This window comes from Lactuca virosa, chromosome 6, assembly GCF_052849685.1.
Source record: "Lactuca virosa cultivar CGN04683 chromosome 6, Lactuca_virosa_CGN04683_v6, whole genome shotgun sequence".
Lineage (NCBI taxonomy): Eukaryota > Viridiplantae > Streptophyta > Magnoliopsida > Asterales > Asteraceae > Lactuca > Lactuca virosa.
Window position 1 is genome coordinate 12,712,004 of NC_136431.1, and position 20,132 is coordinate 12,732,135.

General features: G+C 37.2%; 1 protein-coding gene across 1 annotated transcript; it reads right to left on the reverse strand.

Annotated features, from left to right (window-relative positions):
• Positions 1-1,737: 1,737 nt before the first annotated feature.
• Positions 1,738-7,706, reverse strand: LOC145119695 (short-chain dehydrogenase TIC 32, chloroplastic-like). The gene is made up of 8 exons (XM_079055403.1): positions 7,601-7,706; positions 6,860-7,091; positions 6,709-6,788; positions 3,070-3,220; positions 2,851-2,929; positions 2,687-2,771; positions 1,988-2,034; positions 1,738-1,902 (listed from the first exon to the last, which is right to left on the reverse strand). Exons 1-8 carry the CDS (start codon positions 7,704-7,706, stop codon positions 1,738-1,740), a joined length of 945 nt encoding a protein of 314 aa, XP_078911529.1.
• Positions 7,707-20,132: the final 12,426 nt, after the last annotated feature.

The window sequence follows — 20,132 nt, forward strand, 5'->3', positions numbered from 1 at the left end:
TCCTTAGGAATACAAGAACCCAATTTGATAACTAGAAATCATCCACGATGGCCCTTAGGTCAAACACATATCACATCCTTTAAATAGGGAAAAACTAGGATTATGTATTTGACGATGCAAACACCACATCTCTTGCCTATGTATGTGAAGGGTTTTGAGCATTACAACAATCCTATGGTGTACATGCAAACCCTAATGCTTGGATCTGGTTTTTCTAATTGTACATGCATAATTGTCCAATACTTGCAAAACCCTAATCTAGCATATCATATAAATCGAAATCATATATAATAAACTAGTTAGAAAGTTACCTCGAATGTTGCTTGAAGAACTTGAGCCTTTGAGAACCTTAGCACCTCAAATGTTGTGCCTCTAATAGATCACAAACACCAAAACAATTGGAGTAGGCAAGAGAGAGAGGGGAAGGCTAAAAATCGGCTCCTATAACTCTTAGGGTTATGTGTAGCCGATTTTAGGTGGCCAAGGGTCCCTTTATATAGGTGAGGAGTTAGGGTTTCAGTCAAACACTTATCCGGTTGCTTAGGCTCTAAGCAGCCCATAAGAATGTTCTGGAATCCCTACCTTGGACAAATTCTAAGGCCTTATCCCCAATAATTCGCCCACCCCTATCTCTAGGGTTTCCTTACCCTACTTTGCAACTATCCAATAATTACAATATTAGTCCCTTAGCTTTAATTAATATCTTTTGATCACAAAATTAATTCCTAATTAGTTCTTGACCAATATTAATTAAACAAATATGATTTCTTCTTTAATATATTATTCATATAATATATTAATAAACCATAATAACCTCTTTCTCTACTATTCATCCAGTCAAGTTGCTTTGGTGAAGGCAACCCAAAAGGACCATGCTACAACCGGGTCAAGTACATACCATATATAGTTATGGGCTTAGACACCTAATCCAACAGTATGAGCTTATAAAGACTTGGTCCGCCTCAACCCATTCCCATTGTGGCATGTTTTGTAGTTCATGGTGCTCATTCCTCATAACCATTATAAGATGTTGTTCTTTACAGGAAAATATTCATATCGGACACTAACACATGTAATTCCTCATGCAAAATAAAAAGTCCCCGATACGATCCATGATAAAGAAAATAAAGAATATACAATGCAATACTAATAAAAAGAGCTAAAAATCTAAAATAAACTAATAAAAATAAGGAAATAAAATAAGCTATCAGCGACCCTAATGGGATCAAACTGACAATAGAATAGTGGTATCACTATAGTATATTATGGTTATGTGCATACTCTTACTCATGCAGAATATCTCATACATGATTATAGTATATGGTAGTCATGGGTTATCCATACTGAAAAATCATTCCCCTTTTATTTTTTTCATCTAAAAAAAAGGATCGTCGTTTTTTAGGATACACAAACCATGAAAAAAGAAGGTGATATATGGAAGTAAGATCAAAAGTTTTCATGTGTGGTTGTATGACGAGTAAAGATGAAATAGTCTCTAGAAAAAACCTTTTGGGAAAAAACAAAGGATCTATGTGTGGAAATAAGTTGATAAATTTGGGTTTTAATGGAAACAAAAAGAAGAGGATTTTGAATATCATGCACAGTAACATTATAAACTTTTGATTATAGAACTAATTATTATATAATTTTATATAATAGTATTATAAGTGATTCATTTATGTCATACAAATTTGTTATATATATCTCCATATACTTGCACCTAAAGCTCAAGCGTAATCACTTGGTGGTAGTTAAGCTCAAACTAAACTCCCACAATTCCTTGCCTAACATTGGATCCATAGCATTCGATGATGGTTTCACCAAATTACTGTCAGAAAAGTACTCACCAGTGACACCTTTCACCTTTGGATTCAACGCCAGATAGCATGTGGTTGCCGCTCCCTGAAAACCAAATTGATTAATAGAAATTCATTTTGTTTAGTAAATGCAAATATTATTTCAACAAAATCAAAACTAAACTACAAACCTGTGAAACATCCTTGACAAAGTGTCTGAGAATCGCATTGCATAGAACTGAGGTAAGAAAATGTCATTAAATAACATTTAAATCTGTTAGAAAATCGGGGTTTCGAAATTGCTTGGATTCACTGAAAGTTGTGATTGCACTATCAAATTGAAGTATTTGGATGGTTCTCGAAATCTCAATTAGAAAAAATTTAGTGATGTTCTGGAACAGAGAATGTGTGTGGTTATAATATCTTTTGAACCATATTAATGACCAAAAACGGGTATAATACCCTTTTCTGAAAACTGACAGCAAAGCTGCCATAAGATAGTTTCAAAATTGTCACGAAAACTGCCACTAAAAATGGTTATATGTCAGGGGTCAACCGTTAAGGTCAACATCAGGGGCAAAATCGTAAGCTCAACCCCAGTCAGGGGGTCTGCCCCTTCGACCCCATCAAGGGATGCCACCCCTTGGACCCCGCTACAAAGGGGCATTACCCCCAGACCTTGTTGGTTCAGGGGGTTTCACCCCTAAATGATAGCATACTTTAAATTTTGAATAAACTCAAACAAGTGTGCACTCCGTACCAGCCTTAATAGTTTAATATTTATCAAGATTGCATTAGTTAACAAATTAATCTCATTACACTTAAATAATATTAGTGATACAAATCACTAACAAAATCTCTTTTTAGTCAACCTTGGATTGCATACGTACCCTTGAAAATACCAAAATTACGGAAAATTTCAGTGACAATGAATCCGGGATGTAATGAATTCACGGTAATATTGACCCCTTCCTCCTGATCAAAATTAATGATGTTGTCAGCATAAATTTTAATCAAGAAAATTGATCAGATCCCAAAAAGAAACTGAAATCACCTTCAAAAGCCTTGCTAACTCATTTGCATGAAGTATATTAGCCAACTTCGATAGTCCATAGGCGTGTATATGGCTATAACTGCAGAATACAAAGCCACATATATAAAACTACATTAAGCATCGGTCCCTGTGCGCTACTTAGGATTGAAGTCAACTAAATTTGCAAAAAGACTGTTTTGTCTGTGACGCTGATAAAGGCTTCATTATTTCATTGTTTACCTCGATTCATCGTTAATTTGATCAGAGAAAGTTCCTTTGTTCACAAAATGATGACCAGTGGATGATACGTTGACGACTCTTCCTTCAACTTTCTGTTCAAATGAAGTAATCTTCATCGTCTCCAGCAATAGGTTCGTCAAAAGAAAATGACCTGATAAAAAATCCCAATAACTGAGCGTTTTGATCTAATGTTTTCATGAAAACTATAAACGAAAAATCTACCCATTAGATATTCAGTAGATATTGAGTATATTATTTTAAATACATGTAATCCATTATCATAGGAAAGTCTGTTGTACTTTATACTCAGATATATTTACATAAATATACATCACTCCGATTATTTGAGTTTGATATCAATTCTTTATATGGTATCAGCCTATCGATCATATCTCTTCCCCTCTCTAAATCTATAGCCGGCCCTAATCATTCTTTCTCAATGGCTTCGTCTTCTTCTGATGGATCTCTCTCCCTAAACACCATTCTTCACCTGTTGACAATCAAATTGTCATCATCAAACTATCTATTATGGAAAAATCAGATCACCTCCTTATTGAAATACCAAAACCTCTTTGATCATGTCTCTGGTACTTCTGTGATTCCTCCAGCAATCATAACTGTGGAAGAAAAATCCACCGACAATCCTGCTTACAGTCTATGGATTGAAGTTGATCAACGTGCATCTCTTATCTTGCAATCTTCTCTCACTGAAGAAGCGATGGCAGAAGTTCTTGGCGCCAAAACCTCTCGTGAAATATGGACAACTCTAGAGTCGGCCTACAGCCACGACTCTGTTGAACGGATGCAGAATCTTCGTGATTCTTTGCGTCAACTCCAAAAAGGTTCTCTCTCTGTTTCTGAATTTGGTCGTAAGTTTAAGTCCTTGTGTGATCAACTTGCAGCAATAGGGCATCCAGTTGATGATGATGACAAATATCACTATTTTCTATGTGGCCTGGGCTCTAGTTTTGAAACCTTTTCTACTGCTCACCGAACTGTCAAGCCAAGACCTACGTTTCGGGATCTTCTCTCTCAAGCCGAAGGACACGAACTATTTCTGAAATCTATTCATGGTTCGTCCCCACCAGCAATTGCCTTCAATGCTCAACCATCCCGTTTTTCAGGCTCATCTAACCGTGGAAATTCAAATCGAGGAGGACGAAGTGGTCGTTCAGGTGGCAGGGGACGTGGTCGCAGACCCCCTCACTGTCAACTTTGCAGGAAAGATGGCCATTATGCCAGTCAATGCCCTGATCTCTCCACTTTTGCAAGCCGTGGCCCATCAATTGATGCGAATTTAGCACATGCTTTTCACTCCAAATGCCGCAGCACTGATTCTTCTCCGGATTGGTATGTTGACTCAGGTGCATCTGCCCATATGACCTCTTCTGCTTCCAACCTCACCACTTCCATCCCTTACACAGACAATGATCATGTTGCGTTTGGAAATGGTAATATTTTAAATATTTCTCGCATTGGCAATGCTTCTATCACAAAGAACATTGACTTAGCTGATGTGCTTGTTGTTCCTCGTCTTACTAAGAATCTTCTTTCCATTAGCAAGCTCACAGCTGACTCACCTGTTGATGTTTTATTTTCTGATAATAACTTTACAATTCAGAAGCGTCAAAGCAAGGAGGTGCTGGCCAAGGGCAGGGTTGATGATGGCTTATACGTGTTGGAACAAGCTCACAAAGCTTTGCTGTCTCAACTCAATTCCACCAAGCTTCGTGCATCCTATGAAATCTGGCACAATCGACTGGGACATGTGTCGTTTTCTACTATTTCTTTGTTAAATAAACTTGGGCATTTGTCCGTTACGTCTATTTTACCCAAGCCTAGTACCTGTTCTTCTCGTGAACTCTCTAAGAGTCATAAACTTCCATTTGATATTAATGAAAAACGGTCTTTGCATGTTTTAGATATGGTACACTGTGATTTATGGGGACCTGCACCCGTAATTTCTACTGACGGATATGTTTATTATGTTGTCTTTGTTGATGACTTCTCCCGTTTCACGTGGTTCTACCCATTAAAGAGAAAATCTGATTTTGCGATGGTTTTTAAAATTTTTCTTAGATTTGTTCAAACACAATTTTCTCGCAAGCTCAAAGTGTTTCAAACAGACGGGGGTAAAGAATTTTTAAATAATCAAGTTACTACCTTACTTACTAAAAATGGCAGCCATCATCGTGTGTCATGTCCCTACACACATCAGCAAAATGGCCGTGCTGAGCGGAAACACCGACATATTACCGAAACAGGGTTAGCAATGTTGTTTAATGCAAATGCTCCGGCTTCTTTGTGGGTAGATGCTTTTACTTCAGCTGTATACATCATCAATCGATTACCCACAACTCTCTTAAACAACAAATCCCCGTTTGAGCTGTTGTTCAACAACTCACCAAATTTTTCTGTTTTTCGGACTTTTGGCTGCCGGGTGTTTCCTTATTTACAGAATTATGCAGCAAATAAACTATCACCAAAAAGCACTCCTTGCGTGTTCATTGGGTACAACACAAAATTTAAAGGTTATCGTTGTCTTGATGTAGCAACTTCTCAAATCTACACCACACGCCATGCAAAGTTTGATGAAGCCACATTTCCATTCACTGGACAAGTTAAATCAATTGATCCTGCTACTCTTCTTCTTTCCTCATTTGAAGAAGCTCCCATTGCAGCACCTGCTTCGTCCACAAATGTTCTTTCACCTGTTGTTGTCCCAAGTCCATCTTTGCCATCATCTCCATGTGTTATATGTCCTGATGATCATCCCCACGCATCTTTGTCTTCTCCTGTAAACGAGGATTCTGCAGTTCATGCCTCATCTGATGATGCGTCATTGGCACAGCCCATGCCAACTCCGCCTCTGCCAACTCCGCCTCCGCCAACACCACCTGCTCAACCAGCCTCCAGTCATCCAATGATTACTCGAGGTAAAAATGGTATTGTTAAAAAGTGCTTATTTGCTGATATTGCTACCTTTTCTCCTAGCAGGCTACACATGGCGCTTCTTGTTCATCATGATCCCAAAGGTTTTAAAACAGCATCTAAACATCCTAAGTGGGTTCATGCCATGAATAATGAACTTGATGCTCTTCGTATCAACAATACCTGGGATTTAGTGCCTCGACCCTCAAACTCTAATGTTGTTGGGTCCAAGTGGATTTTCCGCACCAAATATCGCTCTGATGGGTCTATTGATCGGCACAAAGCACGTTTAGTAGCACAAGGATTCACTCAAGTTCCGGGTTTGGATTATGCTCACACGTTCAGTCCCGTTGTTAAAGCCTCAACGGTTCGCATTATTCTTTCCTTGGCAGTTCATAAAAACTGGCCATTACATCAGTTGGATGTCAATAATGCGTTTCTACATGGTAATCTGAGTGAGACAGTTTTCATGGAGCAACCTTCGGGCTTTGTAGATGCACGATACCCCGATCATGTTTGTCGATTAAACAAAGCTCTCTATGGTTTAAAACAAGCACCAACCAAAAGGAAAAAAAATGACAATATAGTTGTAACTTGTAAGAACGTTCTTTTCTTAATTTTACTTCTGCATGCAAAATGATTTCTTTGCATGGATTAAGAAATCAGTAACTTAACTCAATAGTCAAAAGTGAATGCAACCAAACATACCTAAATGATTTGTTGCAAAATGTAGTTCGATTTTCTCCTCAGAAAGTGTGAAGTGTGGAGCCAAAACTCCTGCATTGTTGCTTACAACAAAATACACCAAATGTCATATATAGCTTTTGACATAAATTTAATCATCAATATGTTTTCTTACATTAGAATGTATAGTGGAAGGCCTGAAGAACAATATCTGGTTGCAAAATCCCTTACAGATGCCTGAGAGCTGAGATCGAGCTCCATTACATCGACTTTAGCAATAGGTGTTTCTGTAAGTATAGTTTCTCTAACTTGTTTACCGGATTTTATGTTTCTTACTGCCATCACTACATGTACACCACGCAAAGCAAGGACACGTGCAGTCTCAGCCCCAATACCACTCGTAGCTCCTAAAATTAGATACATATCACTATTTCTATACTTGTATCTATGATTTATTATTATTATTATATATATATATATTTTTTAAATTATAAGTATAACAACAAAATTATACAACTTGGATACACATAAAAAGTAGATATATATAAAAAATAATAAAAACATAAGTACATAAATTTTGCACATGTAACACTAATAAAATTACAAATTTGACTTTTAATAAATCAAACAACATAAATAAAGTTAAAATTACAGCACCTTAGTTACAAGTAATTAACTGTGGTCGTATATATATAGCTATGAAGATTCTCAAAGCCATCTTTCTTGAATATAACAAATATATTTGCAATCATATAAAGATATGCAAGATCAACAATTTATCAACAAGTAAATTTGAAAAAGAAAGAAAATATGAAACATTATATGTAACTATTAACTGGTTTATATCGTAAATTTGCTAAAATGAAAATTCATACAAATTGATTTATGCGATTTATCCAAAATAAAATGGTTGTACCAGTAACAATGGCGGTGAGACGAGATCCATCAACTCCGTGGGTAACTTCCTCTGCTGTTGAAGAAGATGAAAATCCTGATTCTCCTTTCCTTCCGAAAATCCACATTCTTTCAAATTATATTAATCTAAGCTAATCAGATGTTAATTATGATTGGGGAAGATTTTGTTCTTACTTTATCAATCGTAATTAACAAAGAGCACCTACAAGAAATGCTGAGTAGGACACCATGATATATTTCTTTGATTATTATATATTTTTTAATTTAATTTTAATTTCAGTTCCCATATAAATTAGGGTTAAATATGAAATTGGGTCAAAATACTGTATTAGCCACTTTATTACTTTTTGCGTTTTAAAGTTCATTAACTTGTTTAGTTTGTGTGCATTTTATTTTTGTGAATTGACATATCAGTTTTTTTTAGAATACACAATTTTTTTTTCCTTTTTGGCATTTTAAGATCTCTTAATTTATAACATTGTTGTTAAAATCTTGATATTGATCTTAAAATCTTACGATTTTAAGATTCTAGAAGTAAAAAATGATTTCAATCTTACTAGGATCTATCTATATCAAGATCTATAGACTATAGTGTGATCTTAGGATCCCGACTAAGATCTTAAGATCTTAACACGATCGGATCTCACATCTTTAGTTTTATTATATAATTGAACCTCACAAAAATTTCGATTCAACTTAAAATCGAGCATTGCAAGTTATAATATCCTCATCGATCATCATTACTTCATCACTTCATCTTGAATTAAGCTACAATCATGTTATCTCGTTTGTGACCATAAGCCTTTAGATGTAGATCGTAATGATTTTTTTTTTTTTGTAATTAAGATGTTTTCTTCCTAATTTTATGGTTTGCAACAACAAAAAATGTGATTCATCTTAAAAAAAGATAAAGTCGATTTCATATTGACGTCTTAATCGACATCAATAAGATCTTACGAGCAAATTTGAATAGAAGTTCATTTTGGTAGGATCTTCCGATCCCGATCCGATTTTGCAAAACATAAAACGATCTTTGATAAAATCATGATCTTTGACAATATTGATTTATGGTAGGTTTATTTAGTCCTTTTAACTTTTTCAGCTTTCACATATTATTTTACGTAGTCTTTACATTTTGTTCACAATTGCATTTTTACATTTTTGCAACTTTATTTATACAATCATACTTAATACTTCGTTGTTACATTTTTTTTTGTCCTGTAACATTAGTCACATTAAATCACTTTAACTTCTAGACCTTCTTTTACCATCAAAACAAGGGATAATGACTTAAAAGGGTAACATATTATTCGATTTGTACACATTTGGTCACTGAGTTTTTCTTCCGTCCACATTTACCCCTTAAACTTGTTAAACTGTACACATTCAGTCATTATGACCTGTTACTCCAGGTTAGCCGGGAAAAATGACTTGATAGGGTAATATATTTTTCATTTTGTACACATTTAGTCCTTAATATTTTTGTACATATTTATTCCTTAACATTTTTTTTGTTTCAAAATAAGTCCTTTTTTTGTACTCATTCAGTACTTATGAATGATTTCTTTAAGTTTTTTTTCACCACATCTTACGTGAGACAATCATTGATGAGGTGCTTGGGGTTGTTGATGCTTATGTCCAATGCGATCTCGACTGTTTGGTTGCGTAAGTCTTGTGGTTTGGCTTAGGTCTTGTATTTTGAACATCGTAACTTCTTCATACGATATCAGATTTTAAGGATCTTTATCCACGTGTTCATTTTTTGAGTCTACTACAACTTTCATTAAGATTACTCCCGTTAAAATGTAATATATTTTTACTAACGATTTTATAAAAAAAAACATACATACATGCATTCATAAAAAACGTATGGACAGGGGAAGACGCAGTAATACATAGTAGGTGTTGCCGAGATGAAATAGGTGTTGCCGATACATGGAAAATAGGTATAAACGGAAAAAAAAAAAAAGCGAAAAATTTTCCACTGCGAACAGAAAAAACAGGTGTTGTCGGTGCAACACCGGGACCATACTAAATCCGCTACCGCGTATGGATATAAAAATCGTAAGTAAAATATATTATTTTTTAATGGGAGTAATCTAAATGAAAGTTGTAGTAGACTAAAATATGAACGCATGGATATAAAGATCGTTAAAATCTGAGATCATATGAAGAAGTTATGACGTTCAGAACACATGACCTAAGCAACCAAGTAGTGGAGATCGCGATGAATATAAGCATCAAAAGCCTCATACACCTCATTAATGAATGTCCCACGTAAGATTTCGTGAGAAAAAACTAAAAAATCATTCATAAGTACTAAATGAGTACAAAAAAATGACTTATTTTACAAAAAAAAAAGGACTAAATGTGTACAAAAATATTAAGGACTAAATGTGTACAAAGTGAGAAATATATTACCCTATTAAGTCATTTTTACCGGGTAACCTGTAGTAGCCGGTCATAAGGACTGAATGTATACAGTTTAACAAGTTGAAGAGGTAAATGTGGACGAAAAAAAAAACTCAGACCAAATGTGTACAAATCGAAAAATATATTACCCTTTTAAGTCATTATCCTTCAAAACAAAGTTGTAAAAACATATAAAAAATAAAATTACAAAAATGGATTTAAAAAAAACATGTAAAAACAAAAAGGATTGAAGTTGTTAAAAAAATCGTAAAACATTAAAAAACAAAATAAAAATGAAATTATAAAAACATAAAAAAAAACAAAATTATAAAAATGAAATTGTAAAAAAAATTAAAAGAACTTAGAAAACCTAAAAAAGTTAAGCAATCTACGACAAAAAAAATTCAAAAAAAAAAAAAAGATCAAAAAAGTTGTTTATCCTAAAAAAAAAATTAGAATACACAAACAACATAATTTAAAGAATTTTAAAATTGGAGATGATTCTTCCATATAAAAAATAAAATGATTTGAAAACATTTATCAACAATACAAAAAAATATATATTAAGAATCTAAGATTTCAATAATCATTAACTAACAAAATGATATCCGAAGATAATAAGAAATTACTGGTTAGTACCAAATAACAAACTATATAATATCACAATGATCTAAAACCAAGAAGCCAAGACCAAGAATCAACGATATTGTTCGTGTGAAACATAAACACAATTGGATGTTATTGGAATCTTGTTAGAGATGGTATGGTGTTGTCATGACAATGACAAGTGGGTGTTGCAATATCGCAGTTATCGCCTCTTGTTTATATTCAATTTTCACAAATTAGGGTTAATCATTTATGAAAAGAAGTGTACATAACACCTTTTTTTTTTTTTTTAAACGACAAATCTAACCTACTCCTAAACTACACCTTAAATTCACATATATCCACGACGGGACTTGAACCCCCAACCTCAAGGAGGGAGGGCAACACCGGATACCGCTGAGCTAGAAGCCCTTTGGTATAATGAAGGAAATATTAAAAAAAAGTTTGTGTTTTTGACTCTTTTTTAAAAGATGAACGAAATGAAAACAATAAATTATGTTCTCAAGTTCCATTTAAAGATGTGAAGAAAAGAAAATTGAATGAAATAGAAAGAAAATGAAGTTTTTTCCCTTAAAATGTATTCCACAAAAAATAGGATGGTTGTGAAAGAAATGAAAGGAGGGGAACTCTAATTTTCTTCTCTTCCCTTTCATTCCTCTTAAGTTTAAACTTGAAAACATAGTGTAAAAGAGAAAAAAATATTATTATATTTTAATATATCAATAATTATATACTCAATAACATATTATTATATATAATTAATATAATTGTCCTATGAATAGTAGACTTTGGTGTTTTAAACTTTGACCATAACATGTTAACATGTTGGTAGATTTGGTCCTATTAGAAAATAAATTACAAAAGTTTTCCATATGAACAGAAAACGTTCATATGCAGTTTATATATATATATATATATATATATATATATATATATATATATATATATATATATATTACGTGTTTAAATAGTATACTTTTTGAGTTTGACACTTTTATCACAAGAATTTCATATGTTCGCAGGTTTGATCCCTTTATAGAAAATAAATTACAAAATATCACTGAAAAAGGTTCCTATGCCGAATTTTTTTATAGCAAATAGCCCATGTGTTAAAAATTAGAAAAATGGTCATTTTCAATAGAAAATTTATAGAATACACCTTTTGGCAAATCAAATATTGAACTTATGAGTTACCGAAGACAATTAAAAATTACCAATACCTCCCATACAGAGAAGTCAACTTATAGTTATAAATAATTATAAAATATAGTTCATGTCATCTCTACCATTGGTATAATAAATCCTTCTAAGAAGAACATTATCTATGTATTAATTTGGAATAACGGTGTCCCCTCAAAGGCACTCTTGATTTTCCTTTATTATTTCTAAAGCCAAAATGGTTAAAACCAAATCAAGTTACACAATACACAATATAAAATAAGAGTATTTTTTGGAAAGCATATTCTCATATTTATACTTTATCCTTTCAAAAAAATTTTGATATAATATTTTTCATTTTCACTCTTCATAATTTTAAAGTTAAATTATCGGTATTTTATAAGTTGTGATTTTAAACTTTTATTATATTTTAAAGTTTCTTTTTAATCCCTTATATTTTTTTATAGTTTTCGTATTTATTAACATTACTTTTTATTTAAACCTAATAAATTTTCATAGTATTAATTTACATTCTTAATCTCTATTCATAATTTATATAGACGATATTTATGGTATTTTATGTGTTTTAAGATTACAACTTTATTTTAATATTTTTGTGATCCACTTAATATGGTATATGGTCACCGTTCTATATAAGGTTCTTATAAGAACCGTAAGCATTTGAAAATCATGTTTATATACAAATTATAAGTTATGATTTTGGTCCCTTATTATATTTTAAAGTTACGTTTTTGTCAAGTTATATAATTTATTTTTATAGTTTTCCTTTTTATTAGTTTTCTTAAAATACACTTTCAAGCCTTATATTCGTCCGTCGCCTCCATATATAATTGTTTGGATCAAAACTTCTTTTTTATTTTTATGGTTTATTTGATATGATATAATCGTCATTGTACTATATATCGATTGTTAACATTTATAAATCATATTCTATTTACGAATTGCAAAAGAGTTACCCTCATATTAAAGTTATGTTTTGTTTTGTTACATGATTTCTTTTTATATTTTTCATTTTTATTAATTGCAAACGAGTTCTCCGCCGCAACACGCGGGATGACTTAAATAACATTTTAGTATATTTGTTATATATCAATAAAATATATAAAAATAATTAAAACATAATAGAGGTTTCCATTATTGAAGTATCTATATGATATTATAGAGTTTTCATTAAACTAAAACTAATATAATTTTTTAGTAAAATTATGTTTTAGAAGCATAAGAAAAAACCGTAAAAACGGTCTATATGATTTATATTTTTCTTTGGTTAAAGTCCAAAAAAAAAATTAACTTGCAAAAATAGTCTCTATGACAATGTTTTGGTCCTTAAACTTAACACCACTAACCAGTATTTGTTAAGTCCAAAAAAAATTATTAATTTACCTTTATTTTCTATTTTCTATCTATATCTATTTGTTATTATAATTATGTTACCTGTAGACCCCACCAACTCACCCCACTTCTCTATCATTTCTTCTGGCCACCCGCCTTATACATTCTATCCTTTCCTCCGACTAGTACCTCCCTTCGACAACCTCATTTTCTCTTGTAAGATTCCGACCAAAAGACCATTGAACATCATTTGCAATGATTAGAACAACACTACCAACAAATATACCTACATAGTGAATTTCAATCGGCAAATTAAAATAAACCCACAGATGGTTCCTCAAAAGCTATAAAAGTTACAAATTAAAGGTCGAAGAAGAAGAAGTCAACCAAAAAAAAAAACTAGATGACTGATTTTACACAAGCCACATTGGATTCCATCCACCCGCATATGGGGACCTGATTTGCAGCAAGATTTGAGATAATAGGTAGTCTTGATGGTTGATTAAGGATGTTGGAGGAGAAGAGATGAAAACATGTGATGCGAAGAAATGAAGACATGGCAACAACTATCGCTAGTATCACCACATACCAACTTTCTCATCGCTCGTACCTCCCCCTCTGTAACAACCGGTTTTGAAAGTGTTCGGTTGTGGCTTCAGAGGCCAAGGGCATAAGCGTAATATGACGATCTGGTCTTTTATGGGTCTCGGGTTTTATTCGAAAGGTTTTTAGACTTGGGGTGTAGCTATGAGCGTAGGGCTTCTCGCCACCTTTCGTGGATATAAAGTTCGTCGGAAACGGACTTAGAACGAAGACGTTATAGCACTTTGAAGTTATTGGTAATATTGGTCCCTAATGGAGAAAAGTGGCAAGAAGGTACCATGCATGCAAGGTGGTAGGCGCGGAAGTACGCTCAGCGTAAGCTGGGGTACGCCCAACGTAGGGGTGTAAAGTGGGTGTGGGTGTTGGAAGCGTACGCCCAGCGTACGCTCAGAGTTTCTAAACCCTGATTTTAGGGATATGCCACTATAAAAGGAATAATATGCCTCAATGGTTAGCCTCCATTTCATCCTTAGACGGCCACCACGAAACCCTAATTCTTCTTTGAGTGTTCTTGGAGCTTAGAAGGCTATTTGAGAGCATTTTGGTGTTGTTGATCCATTTTCCAAGCAAGTGAAGAGCAAAACAAGGTATTGGTTCAAAGGAGAAGCTGTAGATCTAAGATTGTTGCTTCATTTCATATCATCTTGAGGTATAAAGTCTTAAACTTGCCTCTTGAATGCTTAGATCTATTATGTTGAGTTTTTGGACCTTTTTGGTCCCAAGGATGGAGCTTTATGGTTCAAATCCGATTCCTAGGCTTAGAGTTGCCACTCTCAGTGTTAAATGAGTCCCTACGGCAGAAAGTTGCCATCTTGAATGTCTTAATGGGTTCATGCATGAGTTAAGACCATTTTCATGGAAGTAGATTATCATTTTTGGAGTTTGAGCTTATGTGGGACATGCAAAGTCACCAAGTCTGTGACTTTATGGATTTAGACGTTAAGAGGAACTCAGATCTATGATTTGGACCATTGACTGGAAGCATTAAGTGCTTAATAGCAAAAAGAGCTTAACAAGGGAGTACGCTTGGCATACAAGCTGGTACGCGCAGCGTACATGTCAAACGCCCAGTACGCCCTGCGTAGAGAGGAGTACGCCCCGCGTACTCAGCAGAAGTGGGCTTTGCGTGTTTTGGGCCACGGATTGGGCCATACTTTGGACTTTGGTTCTTTGGGCCTTAGTGAGCCATCAGAAGTCAGATAATTTGGGCCAAGAATATGTTTGGGCTTAGGGTAAGGCCCATTAGAGGGATTTGGCTCAATTTAGCAAATTGGGCCATTAGTGGGCCACTAGTGGGCTTGGGAAGTCTACCTAGTATTGGGACTTTCATATTATGGTTTTTGGGCCTTAGTTTTTGACCAGTTTAGATCAGGGGTAAAATGGTCATTTTACCCTAATGAGGATTATTGGTTTTTGGACTAAGTGTTATTTTGGTACTGATAGCTCGGGGAGACGAAGGAGCAGCAGTTCAGGGAATTTCCAGTTAGCAGCCAGAGGATTACCTGCGGGATTTCAGCAGTACGAGGTGAGTCTCCTCACTGTTTGCATGGGTCTACGGCCATAATGCCGGCCCATTTAGTTTATGTATGGTAGGAAGACCCGGGGCTTAGCCCTAAGCATTGTATGATAGTATGTTATTCCGGACCAAGGTTCGATGCCGGGCGGTGCCCGAGGAAGGTTTATATGTATGTTATTCCGGACTAAGATCCGATTGTAACAACGTAAATTTCCAAAACAATTTTTCATTTTTAAAACATACTTTTATTCATAAGGTAATATCAAAACATAATGTAACCAATGTTATCATAACAAAACATATCCCAGAATCTCAAGACATCAACTCCATGAGTGTGTACGGATCATGCCGACGCCTTCCCGCGATCGTCGCTAGTACCTGAAACACATAACACAACAACTGTAAGCATAAATGCTTAGTGAGTTCCCCAAAATACAACATACGCACATACGCCACTCAAGGCTATAAGACCTTCCGGTCACTGTGTCTCAGAGGACTTCCGTCCCACAACCCTGGTAGACCTTCCGGTCCTACCCGTAATGACCTTCCGGTCCATATCATCTTGACCTTCCGGTCCATATCATAATGACCTTCCGTTCCTTAGCATTCATAACATACATAACACATCCACAACATATAACAACATACAACACATACATCTCATAGCATATAAGACCTTCCGGTCACACATAGGTACCACTCTAGGTACAATATAGTGAGAAGACTCACCTCGTACGATGTCGGATAACCTCTCGTGCTCGATAACCCGACCTAGCTTCCTCCTATTAACATAATAACATCTCTAATCAATACTTTCTCTTGTCCTCATTTCTAAGGAGTGGGTAAAAGACCATTCTACCCCTCCCATATTTCTCTCTAGAACCAGCTTGACCAAAACCCTAAGGTCAACTGAAGTCAACTCAAGTCAACGGTCAAACTTTGACCAGACTCGTCGAGTGCACTCATGTGACTCGGCGAGTCCAAGCGTCTTCCGAATCCTCATAGATCTTCACTCGACTCGTCGAGTTAACCTTTCACTCGACGGTTACCACTGGTCATGAATCGCGGGGCAACCCCGACTCGACTCGTCGAGTGCACTAATGGACTCGGCGAGTTCCTTCCATGGAAACACTCAAATGACCTTCTGAGGTCAGATCTGTTTCTCTAACCTATAGATCTGACCTTACCATACCGAAAAATCACGTAAAGGTCCGACCTTTACACTCATGCAACGTCCATAAAGCTTCTTTTGGTGAAATAGCCTCTAAAATGACAACCTAGGTTCATATCTCTAATGGAATGGCATAAAGCAAGGTAGGTAGGACTCTCTGGACCTCTTAAGGTCCAGATCTAAGAAGAACTCCACCTTGGGACCTCACATACTTCGAATCCAAGCTAAAGAAGGCATAAGAAAAGCCTAGATTCTAGTAGATCACCAAATACACGAGATTGAGCACATATTAATACCTCTAGCAGCCTCTTCTGATCAAATAGTGGTAGATCTGAGCTCCTCAATCTTCCTTGTTTGCCCTCCTTCCTTCTTTCTTGCAAAAACACACTTAGAATGATGAAAACAGCTTATTCTCTCTCTCTCACAACGCTCTTAGGTGTTCTGGTGCTCTCAAGGGTGAAGGTGGCCGCAAATGAGGGCCATAAGGTCCCTTAAATAGGGCACATGCCCGAGGATTTAGGGTTTTCACCCACAACGCCTACTCGGCGAGTCTACGCTTGGACTCGTCGAGTAGTTCATTAAACTTACGTGGCCACCCCGCTTCTACTCGGCGAGTTATAGCACCAACTCGTCGAGTAGATCAATGATTGTAACACCCATAAAATTCAAGCCAATTTAAAACTTTTAAATAATTCAAAAGACCAATAGTTATTACAAAAAGGTTTTCCAAAATATTTTAATATCAGAGTTCCCAGAAATCATAATCATAAATCGGTGTACGGTCACGCCTTCGCCTTCCCGCGGTCGGCCGCTGTACCTGAAACAATAATCGATAAATGTAAACTCGAAGGCTTAGTGAGTTACCCCCAAAATACCAACCTCATATAACCATAATCATATCATATCAACAAATACAAAACAACCATGCATGTCGAATCTGCAGTGTGACTGGTCCGCCCGCACCGGGCCTTCAGTCCCACCTGGTCCACTATCCGAGTCAACAGTATGACGGGTTCGCCCGCACCGGGCCTTCAGTCTATCTGGCCCACTCTCCGAGCCTCGGCACGTCTGGACCGCCCTCTCGGGGCCTTCAGCCTATCCGGACCGCTCGCCGAGCCTTCGGCCTGACTATGTGCCCTTCCCGGGTCTGCAGTCTATCCGGTCCGCCTTGGGTATGTTGGCCAACAGCACAAAGCAGGACCCGCCTCAACCCAACCCCCAATCAAACAACCATGTGCACATATAACAGATAATCACATAACAGTCTATAGACAACAAACCGATCTAACATATCATATAGCATAGCAACATCCTATAACCAGGATACTGACCTGACCGGTCACTAACATAATACCGTCCTAACTACCAGGACGCAGATCTAACAGATCAATAAACAAATCATGCAAATACTCGGATACAAATCCGATAAAGGGTCGGCCTTGGTGCCGTAGACCCTGTTGATATAGTGAGGATAACTCACCTCGCAACTGACGTCTGAAACTAAAAAGCTCAACTCCCGGATCTCCAACACGAACTCCACCACCTATGGTTACCATAAAACCCTTTTTTCATAAATCTCCAAATTACCTGAATACCCTCAGCAGTCAACTGGTCAACTCTTGGTCAAAGTCAAAGTCCACAGTCAAGGTCAACAGTCCATGTTGACTCGACTCGTCGAGTGCAGTTCACCGACTCGTCGAGTCCTTCCTGAACTCGAGAAGTCGTGAAATCCATGATTGGCTCGTCGAGTTCCCCTTTAACTCGCCGAGTTCATCCGTGTCCAAGAATTGGGAGAAACCCTAGCCGACTCGCCGAGTCTTCGAACGACTCGCCGAGTTCAAGGCAATCTTCAACGGACTCGCCGAGTTGTTCATCAACTCGTCGAGTTCATGCCCATCTTCATATGACTCGCCGAGTCGACCTTGCGACTCGCCGAGTCCCTTCAATCCTTCATCAATACAGATGCTTTTTAAGCCATGCTGAGGCTCCAAATTGTAGATCCAGCTTCCCAATGCATGTTTATCACATAAAGTTGCAACCTTTACGTGCATGCAAGGCTCTATAGGCTTAGAATGTCAAACTCAAGCTTACAATGGGGTTTATCTCAACATGGAGGGCTCATGCTTGCTAAAGCTGGAGACTTTATGGCTTTAGAGTCCAAGATGAGCTCAGATCTGAAGTTGCAACTTCAGATCCTAGATCATACCCGAAAATGGTTATCACCCATGCTATAAAAGCCCTAATCTTCAACATGAAGAGATCTAGAAAGAACAAGGTCAAGGTAACAACTTGTTACCTTCAAATGATGCTAAACTGAGGTAGACTTCAGATCCACACAAGCTCCTTACTGCTAGCTAATTGTTCTCCAAGCTCCTCTCTCTAAGAATCTTCTTCCAAGACTTGAAACACCCAAATGGAGCACACACACATGTATTAGGGTTTGGTAAGCTCTCAAGGGACTGTAAAGAGGCTGAAGGTGGCTTATGATTCTTTAAATAGGGTGCCAAACCCCGGAAATTAGGGTTTTACCTTCCAGCTCCTACTCGTCGAGTCCCTTCTTGGACTCGGCGAGTAGGTTACTTAAACTCGCGGGCTACCCCGTTGCTACTCGGCGAGTCAGGCCACCAACTCGTCGAGTAGACCTTGAAATCATGAGGATTTATAACCCCAAATTGATACTCGGGAATCGGGGCGTTACAATGATTCTCAAAAATAAACAATTAAAATAATATACCTGGAAATCCGGGTGTTACAATTCTCCCCCACTAGAATCAGACTTCGCCCTCGAAGTCTCGCTCCGCAAATAACTCAGGATGTTGCTCCCGCATCTCCGCCTCCGGCTCCCAAGTCAACTCGGACCCTCTCCGATGTTGCCACTGGACTTGAACCAGGGGCACCTCCTTGTTCCTCAGATCCTTGATCTTCCGATCCAAGATCGCGATCGGCTTCTCAACATAATTCAGGCTCGCATCCACCTGAATATCCTCTAGTGGCACTACCGCCGACTCTTCAGCTATACACTTCCTCAACTGAGACATGTGGAAGGTATCATGCATCTGGCTCAACTCCGTAGGTAGCTCTAAACGATACGCTACCCTGCCTACCCTCGCGGTCACCCTGAACGGACCAATATACCGGGGCCCCAGCTTGCCCCTCTTCCTGAATCGGATCACTCCTTTCCAAGGAGACACCTTCAGGAGTACGAAGTCTCCCACCTGAAACTCAAGCTCGGATCGTCGCCTATCCGCATAACTCTTCTGGCGACTCTGAGCTGTCAACAACCTCTGCCTAACCTGCTGAATCTGCTCAGTCGTCTGAAGCACTATCTCGGTGCTACCCATCACGCGCTGCCCTACCTCTCCCCAGCAAATGGGAGTCCGACATTTCCTCCCATACAACAACTCGAAGGGAGGCATACCAATACTCGAATGGTGGCTGTTGTTATAGGAAAACTCAGCCAACGGCAAGTACGTGTCCCAACTTCCTCCGAAGTCCAACACACATGCTCGAAGCATGTCCTCGAGCGTCTGAATCGTCCGCTCACTCTGCCCGTCCGTCTGTAGGTGGTATGCGGTACTGAAAGGCAGCCTCGTTCCCAACTCCTCATGGAACTTCTTCCAGAACCTGGAAGTGAAACGTACATCTCGATCTGAAACAATCGAGATCGGTACTCCATAACGCGATACTACCTCTCTCACATACAACTCGGCCAAC